The sequence below is a fragment of the Symphalangus syndactylus genome, chromosome 5 (assembly GCF_028878055.3).
Source record: "Symphalangus syndactylus isolate Jambi chromosome 5, NHGRI_mSymSyn1-v2.1_pri, whole genome shotgun sequence".
Classification (NCBI taxonomy): Eukaryota; Metazoa; Chordata; class Mammalia; order Primates; family Hylobatidae; genus Symphalangus; species Symphalangus syndactylus.
In genome coordinates this window covers 32601840-32614120 of record NC_072427.2, presented here as the reverse complement: position 1 = coordinate 32614120, position 12281 = coordinate 32601840, and the positions used below count along the sequence as shown (strand labels likewise).

The 12281-nt window shown below is 50.9% G+C and overlaps 1 protein-coding gene across 1 annotated transcript in view; it reads right to left on the bottom strand.

Annotated features, from left to right (window-relative positions):
* Window positions 1-3362: 3362 nt before the first annotated feature.
* HCN4 (hyperpolarization activated cyclic nucleotide gated potassium channel 4) overlaps window positions 3363-12281 on the bottom strand; it is a 51548-nt gene continuing 42629 nt past the window's right edge. The window contains exons 5-10 of the mRNA XM_055277853.2: window positions 11487-11633; window positions 11144-11384; window positions 10278-10442; window positions 8518-10137; window positions 4067-4180; window positions 3363-3829 (exon numbers count right to left, since the gene is read on the bottom strand). Of these exons, the coding sequence (XP_055133828.2) occupies window positions 8669-10137; window positions 10278-10442; window positions 11144-11384; window positions 11487-11633 (2022 nt within the window). The 3' untranslated portion in view covers window positions 3363-3829; window positions 4067-4180; window positions 8518-8668. The remainder of the gene's footprint in view (window positions 3830-4066; window positions 4181-8517; window positions 10138-10277; window positions 10443-11143; window positions 11385-11486; window positions 11634-12281) is intronic.

Here is a 12281-nt window from a genome sequence, read left to right as displayed (position 1 = left end):
CAGAAGGCAGACTGGCAGGGTTCAGGAGTGGGAGGAAGGGTTTGACTGCAAAGAGCCATGCAGGAACCTGGGGAGTGATGGAGTCTATGACTGACTTGTTCAGGTGGTTGTAGTACTGTCTGTCAAAACTCACTGAGCTGTGCACTTAAAATTGCTGAATTTGATACATATAATTTATACCTCAATAAAGAAAATAGAGGCCAGGCTCAGTGGCTCAGCCTGTAGTCCCAGCACTTTGGGAGGCTGAGGCAGGTGGATCACTAGGTCAGGAGTTCGAGACCAGCCTGGCCAATATGGTGAAACCCCATCCCTACTAAAAAATGCAAAAATTAGCTGGGCGTGGTGGTGCACACCTGTAGTCCCAGCTACTCAGGAGGCTGAGACAGGAGAATTGCTGGAACCCAGGAGGTGGAGGTTGCAGTGAGCTGGGATCATGCCACTGCACTCCAGCCTGGGCAACAGAGTGAGACTCCATCTAAAAAAAAAAAGAAAAGAAAGAAAATAGAATTAGCACTAGCAACAAAAATATAAGGTACTAGGAATTAATGTAATGAAATGAAAAAACCTTCATGAAGAAAATGATAAGACTGTGTTGAAAGAATTGGCAGGGACAGTTAATACCCAGCAAAGATTGCAGGTGATCTCCCACACAGCACAGCCTCCTCTGCAGTTACGCTGTGGCCTTGTGACAATGGAATATAAGAGCAAGTGACGTTCACTGCTGAGAGACGTAGTTCAGACGCGGGAATCTCGTCTAGTTGTCCCTTCTTCTCCCACAATGATCTTGGAGAACGTGGGTTCAATTCAAGTTGGTATCAGTGAGGAAAATGCTGCCTGGGCTGCACAGGACTTTACCTGAGCTGGAATAAACCTTTATTGTCTTAAACCTTGAAATTTGTGGCTTTTTCTGTTGGGGCTGTTTATGCTCATTAATACCAAAGACACTAAAGAAGACCCAAATGTGGGAACAGTTATACCCTGTTCATCCATGGGAATACACATTTCCGCAAGAATGTCAATGTAATTTCAATCAGAAGCCCACTGGACTCTTCATGTACCTCAACAGACTCTAAAAGGTCTATGGTAGTGCAAAGAGACTGGAGTAGCCAAGACATTCCTTAAGAAGAAGCTGGGGGGCTGGGCGCAGTGGCTCATGCCTGTAATCCCTGCACTTTTGGAGGCTGAGGCAGGTGGATCACCTGACGTCAGGAGCTTGAGACCAGCCTGGCTAACATTGTGAAACCCCGTTAGCCAGGTGTGGTGGTGGGTGCCTGTAGTCCCAGCTACTCAGGAGGCTGAGGTAGGAGAATCGCTTAAATCTGGGAGGCGGAGGTTGCAGTGAGCCGAGATCACACCATTGCACTCCAGCCTGGGTGACAAGAGCAAGATTCCATCTAAAAAAAGAAGAAGAAGAAGGTGGGGAACTTACTCTACTCTATATCAACATACTTTATAAAGCTAGTGTAACTAAGACAATTGACTGTTTGAATGGGGATAGACAAATAAGCTAATAGTACAGAATAGAGAGCCTCGACATAGACCCAGATATGATAGAGACGTGACATTGTATTGCATATTAATCAAGCCTCATTCAAGAAACAATGTAGGAAAAATTGTTTATCCATATGCGGAAAAAAAGAAATTGAACTACGCCTTCACACCACACCAAAGTCAAGAAGAGTAAGGACTTAAATGTGAAAAGCAAAACTTCAGTTCTAGAAAAAATATAGAACATATCTTTACAACATCAGGGTAAGATAGGTTTCTTAAGCAAAAAAGGCACTAAGGAAGTACTAGACATTAAATATGTATATATTTATATATATATTTATATATATTTATATATATTTATATATTTATATATATTTTTATATATTTATATAGTTATATATTTTTATATATTTATATATTTATATGTATTTATATATATTTATATGTATTTATATATATTTATATATATTTATATATATTTATGTATATATATTTATATATATTTATATATATATTTATGTATATATATTTATATATATTTATATATTTATATATTTATATATATTTATATATTTATAAATATTTATATATTTATATATATTTATAAATATTTATATATTTATATATATTTATAAATATTTATATATTTATATATATTTATAAATATTTATATATTTATATATATTTATATATTTATATATATTTATAAATATTTATATATTTATATATATTTATAAATATTTATATATTTATATATATTTATATATTTTTATATATTTATAAGTATTTATATATTTATATATATTTATATATTTTTATATATTTTTATATATTTATATATTTATATATGTATATATTTTTATATATTATATATATTTATATATGTATATAGTTATATATTTATATATATTTATATATTATATATATTTATATATTATATATAATATATATTTATATATGTATTTATATATATTTATATATTTTTTACATATTTATATATATATTTATATATAGCCAAAATTGACCTCATTAAAGTGTAAAGCTTCTGTTTATCAAGGAACGCCCCTCCAAAAAAAGCGAAAATACAAACCATAAACAGATATTTGCAATAAATATAGTGGACAAAGGATTTAGTTTTTCAAAAAGATGTGTAAAATTCCAACAAATCAATAAAAAGACAACAGAAAATTGGTCAAAATATGTGAATAAATATTTCTCAGAAAAGGAAACACAAACAGCAAATGAATATGCGAACAAGCATCCAAACTTACTGGTAATTGGGGATTTGCACATTAAAAGACAAGTAGATATGACTAGATTGGGAAAAATAAGAAAACCTGATGATTCCAATTATTGGCAAGAATATGACGCAAAAGCAATTCTCATACTCTGCAGGTGGCAGTGGAAATTGTTAGAACTACTTAAAACAGCTTGGCATTATCTTGTAAAGTGAAGATTAATTTACTCCGTGAGTCAGTTATTCCACTCCTAGATATAGAGCCTAGAGATCCTCTTACCATCTTTTTCAGGAGCCACAAACAAGAACGTTTGTAGCAGCAGTCCTGTTAATCACAAGAATGAAAATTGACTGAAATGTCTATGTTCGGAAGAACACATATGTAAATGGTGGACTATTCATATACTGGAATGCTATACAGCAATGAAAACGAACTATCCATGCATCAACAGGATCTCAAAATTACAGTATTGAATTAAAAAAAACCCAAATTATTAAAGAATGCATGCAGCATACCATTTATGCAAAGTTTTAAAATTACAAATATATTCAGTGGTGTATGAAGATGGTGGGTATGGCCCACCCCTAATGCAGGTAATAAAAAGGCCCATTGTTTGTAAAGAAAACAATAATAAAACTGACCAAAATCTGATTTTTATTGTCACCATACATCAGCAATTCTGGACAATATTATTGATAAAAATTCTTGCCACAAAGGCGGCTACTTCCAATCTCCACTCCCCACCTTGGTGTGCAACTGAATACATTCTTTAGAGTCATTTATTTCTATAGAAAGAGTATCATGAAAAGTAATGATAAAATTCAGGTGAGAGGTTTTCCTTGGAGGGAGGGAGAGGGACACACTTGGGCAACAGCATAGATGCCTTCAAAGATATTCCTTTTGCTCCATTCCTTATGTTCCATTCCTTAAACTGAGTGATTGGTACATGGCTGTTGATATTATTTTTTATATCTGATTTACATAATGTATCTCTTCAGTAGGTACAAAATATTCCACCCTCAAGAGAAAGAAAATTAAAGCAGCAAAATCAACAATGGGGGCAGGTGGAGGAGAAGGCATGCTTTGTAGTGCACTGGAAGCTGCAAACCCAAGAAAGAATAAAAGGGCCGTGGTCGGTCAGAAGAGAATGAGGGACCCTGGAGCAGCAGCCCAGGCTGAGGCTCAGGGCATTCCGGGGCCTGAATTGGGGTAGGGGAACTCTGGGAAGCTTTTGCTTCCAGGCTGGGGAAGCCACAGGACTAGGTGAGGTTAACCCCAGGAAGTGCATCTGGAGTGAGAAGATGGGGGCCAAGGCCAGAGGCCCAGGGAGCACCAACCTTTTGGGAGAAAGAAGAGCCCTTCAAGCTGAGGCTGAGCTTGAGAAAGGTGAAGCAGTGAGCACAGGATGGGGTCCCACGCGCTGAGGAGGGCCTGGTGGAGGAGGCCACACCCTGTTAAGAGGAGAGCAGGACACCGGCTGGGAAGGAGGCCCTGGATTTCACAATGTGGGCAGGTGAATTCATCAGAAATTGTCAGAGCTATGCGGTGGAGGAGGAAATGAGGACAGGGAGGGGACACAGCTCTCCAGTGGGAAGAGTGAGGAGTAACGGCTGGGAAGAGACGTGGAGTCCAGGTAGGCATCTTATGCATCTCTTTCAATTGTCTCTTTAAAATCCCAGTCTGGTTTAGCCCCACTAGGGAGAAAAGGTGCCTTCAGGCCTTCCCACAGCGCCAGCAGCACGAGCACAGCAGGTGTCCCTTGGGGCTGACGCATAGGGTGCTCGTGGTGGGGGTGGAGGAGCTGTCTGCCCATGTGCTGGGAGCATTCTATCACTGACACTGAATTGCTGGTACATGGTGATCAGAGGAAGCAAACTGACATTTAGTCACTTTTACTGTCTTTTTAAAATTCTCTACAGTTAACGCACCCTTTGTTGCCTGCACCAGGGACAGACAGCTCCTACCGCCAGCCCTTGCTAAGACTCTAGTGGGAAGAGACCAGTCCCCGGCACCTGGGTGTGCAGCCCCGCTCCTTTCTTCTAGCTGACGGGGCTGGCAAATTCCTACCTCTCTGAGCCCCTTTCCCTTTGGCTGACTGTAACTGAGGGAAATTCTGACCTCTGGGGTGGTTGGGCGGATGACAGCAGAGGAAAGACCCAGGGCCTAGCGCACAGGAGGTACTTACTAGGTGTCCTTCCCGCATCAGGGAACAGAGGAGACAGTGACTGAGGGCCCCGCAGCGAATGCCCCACCCGCGCAGGCTTCCTCTCAGCGGGGCCTGTCCCCACTGCTTCCCCACAGCCCCAGAGGCCAGACCTGAGCCATTCAGACGAGGGGGAGGTGATCGCAGCCCAGGGCCGCGCCCTGCCTCTGCCGCCCCCGGGGTCCCCAAGGAAGCGCCAACGCCTGGCCGCAGGGGGCAGTTGTCATGGGGACGCCAGGGCCCACTGAGCCGCCTCCTTAGCAACGGGACTCCCCGGCCAGTTGCCATGGAAACAGCATCCCCTGGCAAGTGGTGATGAGGAACGGCTGGGTTTCTTGCCCTCTTCCGAGGACTTTCCCCTCCTAGGGCGGCAGACACGGCACTCCCTATACCGGCGGAGGCCGCGGAGACTTGGTTTTTCCAGGCGCCCGTCGCCGCCCCAGGAGGGGGCCTCTGCCCGACCCCGCGAAGTCCCAGGGCCTGGAGGAACCCTCTGGAGACAGGGGTGGGGAAGGGGGCCACCCAGGGGCCAGGCCTAGCCCCTCGAACAGGCACAGCAGTGGGGAGTCCGTGCCCTGCCTCCTTCCAGAGGCCCCAGATGCTGCCTCTGCCCTCAGGCCCCCATCAACCCACACAGGAGCCCAGCGCTGTGCCCCCACCCCTCAGCCACCCTCTGATGCCCTCCCCCTTGCCCAGTCACCTTGTGTCTCCAGCCACCCTCCCACTTCTGAGAGCTTACCTAAGATGCCATCCCCCTCTTCAGTATCTAGCTTGATGGAGCCCGGGTGCACATTCACCACCCTCCTCCTCAGCCAGTCCTAGCAGTGGGCGGTGGGAAGGGTCTCACCCTTCCCCCACTCCTGCGTTTCTCCCCTCCACTAGCAAAGAACACATGCCCACTCGCTCTCACCGTCCTCCTTAATGATTCTCACCGGTCCATAAGCACGTGCACACCTGTGTCCATAGCCAGGCCTTGCACATCTCTATGCACAGAACACAGCTCCATGATCTTGCAGGCATAGGTTTGCACATACACAAGGGCCCACATGTGCCCTCTGGGCCATGTCCCCTGCCTTCCACACCCGAGTTCCCAAGACTCCAGGATTTCCCAATGACCTCACCGCCACCCCCATCCCTGGCCCCTAGAAGACGGTGGCATCTGCTGGAATTTTTTTTATTTAAATAAAATATACAATACGGCGCATTTACCGGTTTCTGTTTTAAAAGTGGATTTGAAAATTCCTTGTAGGTGACTGGGTGTGGGAGGGCCCATTGCCTGCACCTGTCTGTCCCAGTCTCTGCAGAGTGGCCAGGTTGGGTCAGAGCTATTATAAAATGCATGTGTGTGCAAGTAGAGAAGAGGGTGGTTAGGCCAGGCTTTGATGGCAAGGGGGCTCCTCATGGCCCTGGACCCTCCATCTTCACCCCTGCTGCCTCCAGGACAAGACTGTGGGTTTGGATCAAGTCCTGCTGCCTCTCAGAGCTGCCTTCCTTAAGGGGAAGGGGTGTGTGCAGAACTCAGGTTGAGGCTAAGTCCTTCCAGTTCTCAAAACTCCTGAGCCAGCACAGTAGAGACCAGTACCAGGCAGCGTCTAGTCTTTACCTAAGATCCCAGGAACCTTCACCCACTTCTCTCCTGGAGTACTGCCTCCCACTCCGTGCAGCCCATCTATGGAGAAATCGGTTTGTCTCACATCCCAGGATAGCTCAAGGCAAAACCCGATCTTGCCAACATTCTGGCTTGGAGCATGGAAGGCTGTGGATGGATAATGTGGGACCAGCCCTTCTCATTATTTGGGGATTGCAGCCATACCTGCTCTGGCCCTATAGGCAGGGGCAGACCCCTGACCTTGGCTCTGGCAGGATCCCATCTGGGAGGAGGGAGGATGGTGCCTCCAAAGGCATCTGAGCTGCTTTCTCGTTCCCGCAATCTGGAACCTGCTTATGGCTCCTAGTTGCCAGGACCAAGCCCAGTCAATCCCTTAGCCTATCACCCAAGGCCATCCCTCTGACCCCTCAGCCTGGGGATCCCCTCCCAAAGCCCTGATCCACCACTCCACATCCACCTCAGGAATCTCCCCACTATACACTCCATCCCACCCACCATTCCCTCCCTCTCTCCCTGTTGAAGTCTCCTCACTTCTCAAGGCCTGGCTCCCACCCACCTCTGGCCACACACCTTCCTTGGGCCCTTAGGGAGGCCCAGCCACCTCCTGAGTCCTGAGATTTTAAGTCTTGGAGCCCTCAGCCAAAGCTCCCTGGGCTCTCACATAGTTTGCTGGAGCAATAGGCTGGGCATATGAGGGGCAGAAAAAATGTGATTTATTGAGCACCTACCATGGTATGTGCCAGGCACTGGGCTGGGCATTTCACATATAGATTTTTCTCATCTGGTCCTCATAGGTCCTTGTGAGGCGGTACCATAATTATTCCCATTTTACAAATGAGGTGACAGAAAGGTCAGATAACTTGCCCAAGATCATACAGCTAAGAAGTGGCAGGGCTGGGATTCAAACCCAGGCCTGACTGCTGCCAAAATCTGGTGTCTTCCTCCTGCACCATGCTTGGGGACCATCTACCTCAGACTCCCTCAACACAGTTTTCTGATGGAAGGAACACAGACTTGGGCCTCAAGCAGGCGTGGATTTGAACCTCAAATCAGTCCCCACTCTGCCACTCCTAGTTACATGGTTCTGGAAAAATTACCCAAAACTGTTTCTTTATCTGCTAAATGGGGAAAATCAAAGTACCCACCCCATGGTCTTTGTGAAACTGAAGGAGTTAATGTGTGTAAAGTGCGAAACCAGTGCTTGGCACAGAGCAGACTCAATAAACAGAAGTTCCCCTCACCTCCCACTGTACAGATGGGCAAACTGACGGCCTCAGAGGTGGCGGGGTGTGCTTGAGGCCCTAGGAAAGGAGAGTCTTCCACTTCCCTGTGGTGAGAGGTCAGGCTGGGACTGGATTTGAGACCAGAGATGGGGAGAGGGGGGCCTGCTGCGAAGTCCTGGGGTCCTCTTCCCTGAGGACTGGAGAGAGAACATCCCTAGACCATGCAGTGCACAGCCTGCGGGCCAAGGTGGGTTGCTGGGTGTAAGGTGACCTGGGCATCCTGGCAACATGGGATTAAACTAGACCGCACACATGTGCGCACATGTGAGTGGCTATCTACATGGCTCTACAGAGCGCTACATAGCTATACATATACACATCTTACATACATATACATATACATATTCATATACAGATCTTGCTACTTTTCTCCCAAGGTCGCAGGCATCTGAGGCTCCCCAGGGCACACCCCAGGGCAGCCCCTTTCTGGGGGCGGAGTGGAGCTCCAAGTTACAGCTAAGGGGCTGATGGCAGCTGTTTCTCTAAATGAACACAATGACACATCTGCTCTAAGAACCGCCAACACTGGCCACCCCCACCCCTACCCAGCCCCGGAGACCCCATCTGCCTTTCTCTGGCTTTTGCATTTGGGACCTGCCTGCTCCCTCCTCCCTCCCGCTCCCTCCCTCTAGTGCTGAGTATTAAAATAGTCTATAAAAGCAAGTGACCAAAAATCTATAGCTCTAAGAATACCTGGTTATTTTCTGCTGTCTTTTGTTTTTCTGGTGTGTGTGGTTTTTTAAATAATTATTACTGTTATTGGTATATCTCCTAATCACAGTTAAACCTGAAGGAAGAAGGAAGGGAGAGAAAAGAAGAAAGAAGAGGGAAGGAAGGGCCCAGCTCATAGATTGGACGGCAGTTTGGAGCTCACTGGCTCAGGCCTGGACCCAGGTTCCCTCTGGGGTCCAGCAGTCAGAGGGGGCCCCCCAGAAGAGGTGGCTCTTGCCCCAAACAAAGACAGAGGGGGTGGCAAAGAACCTGAGGATGTCTTCCGAGGCAGAGTGACGTGCTGGCCGGGGATGGCACCATAGGGCCTCCCAGGGGGACCGAGGCCCCCGCTGCTCCCACTGCCCCCGCTGCCACCCCCAGCCCTGGGGAAGAGCGGGAAGGCAGCCATGGACTCCCCTGAGGAGTGCGGGGAGGCTCTGCGGAGAGTCTGCGCCCCGTCCTGAGGCAGGGCTGGCTGAGACGCGGAGATGAGCTTGAGGTCCTGGGTGAGGCGGCCAGGGGTGAGGGGGGGCGTGCCCCGGCGCTGGGGAACCTGGGGTGGTGGGGGGCTGGATGCAGGTGGCAGGAGTAAGGATCCATGGGAGCCAGAGGCCCGGGGTGGGGCACTCGGGAAGGTTCTTGGGGGGCCTGGGCTGTGGCCAGGGGGGCTGAGACCTCCTCGGGGAGTAAAGCCTACAGGGGAAGCCCCCCCAGAGGCCCCTGCCACAAGGGATGGTGGCTCAGGCTGCCGTGGGGGTGTCTCTGGCGTGCTTGGTGGGCCAGTGGCCAGACCTAGGGACAACTCCCCGGGAGGCTGGCCCAGCTGCCCGGGGCTAGATGACGGGGATCTGGATGAGGGTGGGGGTGGCAGGAAGTGCTCCGGGAGTCCCAGGCCTCCCCGGGCCCCGGGTGGCGCGGGAGGTGGCTGGGCAGCCTGCGGGGAGCGGGCGCCTGGCTGCAGCGGGGTGAGCAGGGGAGAGTCGGAGGAGGACAGGGAGCCACCCAGCGCCTTGTGGAAGTGGCCAAACCCAGCTATGGTGGTGGCAGCTGTGCCGGCTGATGGTGTGGGAGCCGAGGGGGAGCCACAGGCCCCGGGGGGTGGGGAGGAGCTGGATGAGGGCAGGAGTGGGCTCAGTCCGGCGGGGGCAGAGAATCCAGCCAGCTGTTGGATGTGGAAGGAGGATGAAGACGGCGTGTCCACCTGGGACGGGCTGCTGGCGGGCGAGGCGGAGCCCAGCGCAGAAGGGATCAGGGACTGCAGCCGTTTCAGGTGCCTTGGCGTCTGCCCGGCGCCGAGGTTGCCCAGCCCAGATCCTGGGGGAGGGCGGAAGATGGCAGCAGGCAGGCGAGGGTGGTGGGTGAGGGCTATGGCCACTGAAGTGGTGGCAGCCGCAGCCTGCAGTGGTGCCTGGATCAGTGGGGTCCAGATGACGGGCGTGGGGGTTGGGGTGGCAGAGGCAGCAGCCTGGACGCGGTGCGCGCAGTGGGCCATCTCCCGGTCATGCTGCACAATCTGCTGGATGATCTCATTCTCCTGGTAGTTGAAGACGCCGGAGTTGAGGTCGTGCTGGACTTTGTGGAGGAGGATGGAGTTCTTCTTGCCTGGGCCACAGAACAAGAGCAGACACTCAGGGCAGAGCGGGGAAGGAGATCAGGTGCAGACCTGGCTTGGGCATAGAGGAGCCCTGCCCTCCTCCCTCTCACGCCCCCTACCTGCCCCGCCTGTGGCCCCTCCCCCTCACCGATGCGGTCCAGGCGGTCCAGCGCCACGGTCTCGAAGGCCCTTCGCATCATGGGGTACTCCTCCAGCACCTCATTGAAGTTGTCCACGCTCAGCGAGTAGAGGCGGCAGTAGGTGTCGGCCCTCACGCTGGCTGTGCGCCGGCCCCGGGTCAGCAGGCAGATCTCTGCCAGAGCATCAGGACTCAGAGCGAGGCACGCACTGCCCGCCCAGGCCACGGGGACTGCCCACCCTGACCTTGGCCCTGACTGCCTGGCACAGAAGCCTTGGCAGGCTCACAAGGCCCTGCCCCCAGACTGTGGCCACATTGGATGCCTCTTCCCCACCAAATGGGGGCTGGACAGTCTTTCCCATCTTTGGAACATACCCTCTGCTCTGGACTGAATGTGTTCCCCCAAAATGTGTATGTTGAACCCCTAATCCCAGCATGATGGTATTCGGAGGTGAGGCCTAGGGAAGTGATTAGATCACGAGGGTGGAGCCCTCGTGGATGGAATTAGTGCCCTTTCAGGAGGAGGCCGGGGAGCTGGCTCATCCTCTTTCTGCCACGTGAGGACACAGCGAGAAGTCAGCAGTGCAGCCCAGAAGAGGGCCCTCACCAGCCCCGACCATGCTGGCCCCCTCAGCTCAGATGGCCAGCCTCCAGAACCATGACACATACATTCCTGTGGTTTACAAGCCACCCAGTCTATGGCACTTTTGTTACAAGAGCCCAGACTGACTAAGACACCCTTACCCTGGGCTCACAGACACCTCCCTCCAGGCTGTGGCCATGAAGGGTGCTCACTGCCTCTGTCCCATTAGTGTCTCCCCAGCCCAGCCCCTGGGAGCAGCTGCCCTGTCCCCCAGGGCCCAGGGCTGCCTCACCTCCAAAGTAGGAGCCGTCGGCCAGCTTGGTCTCCTTGTTGCCCTTGGTGAGCACGCTGACCACGCCGTGCTGGATGAAGTACATCTTCTTGCCGATGGTGCCTTCCCGGATGATGTAGTCCCCAGGCTGGAAGACCTCGAAACGCAGCTTGGTCAGCATGGATGTCACGAAGTTAGGGTCCGCGTTGGCAAACAGTGGCATGGAGGCCACCAGCTTCCGGCAGTTAAAGTTGATGATCTCCTGCCGGATGGGGTGGATTGGGACACGGGAAGGAGGAGGTGAGGGGAGCTGGCTGCCAGGAAGGCCTGGCTCCCCTCCCCGCCGGGCCGCCGCACAGCTCACCTCCCGCAAGGGCTCGCTCAGCTCGCCCAGGATGCTCTCCTCGTCGAACATCTTGCCCTGGTAGCGGTGCTCGTAGTAGTCGTGGATGCGCTGCCGGGTGTCAGGCGGGAGCTTGTGGAAGGACATGTACTGCTCCACCTGCTTATACTGAGGCCGGGAGAAGGGGGCGTCAGCTCCACGCAGCCAGCCCCACCACCTCAGCAGGCACCACATCCGGGCACCCACCCTGGGGGATTTCTTGGCTAAACTTGTTTCTTTGAGATCTCAGGTCTACAGTGTGGAAATGACCTCACTGTGCTCAGAACAACTGCCCGGGCTCCCAGCTGCTTGGCATGGAGGAGAGGCCCCCACAGCACTCACTGTGTTCAATACTAAGGAGGTGGGTGAGGGCAGCAGGGAATGTCCAAAGCCCAGTGACAGGACATCAACTGTATCTCCAGGGAAGTCGATCACGTTTCCTTGGAATGTTACACTGGGGACAGGGAGGCCTCACCGACTCTTTGGGGAAAGAAGCTGTTTCCTCCCAGCAGTGACAACTGGCACAGTCAGGAGGTGAGGCTGCGATGGATCAGAACGCTCAGAGGCAGAAGCAAGGATGCCTGGCTGCTTGATGCTATGAATCCAAACATGGCCTCAGCTGAGACCCCGGGTCATTTCGTTGAGAGCAACTCCAGGCAAGGGAAAAGCAGGGTAGACTAATTTGAGGGGACCTTCAAATAGAGGCTCGGGTACAAAAGATTTGTGAGCCTCAGACCCTGGGGCTCAAACAAATAAGAAACGATCCTGCCTACCCTC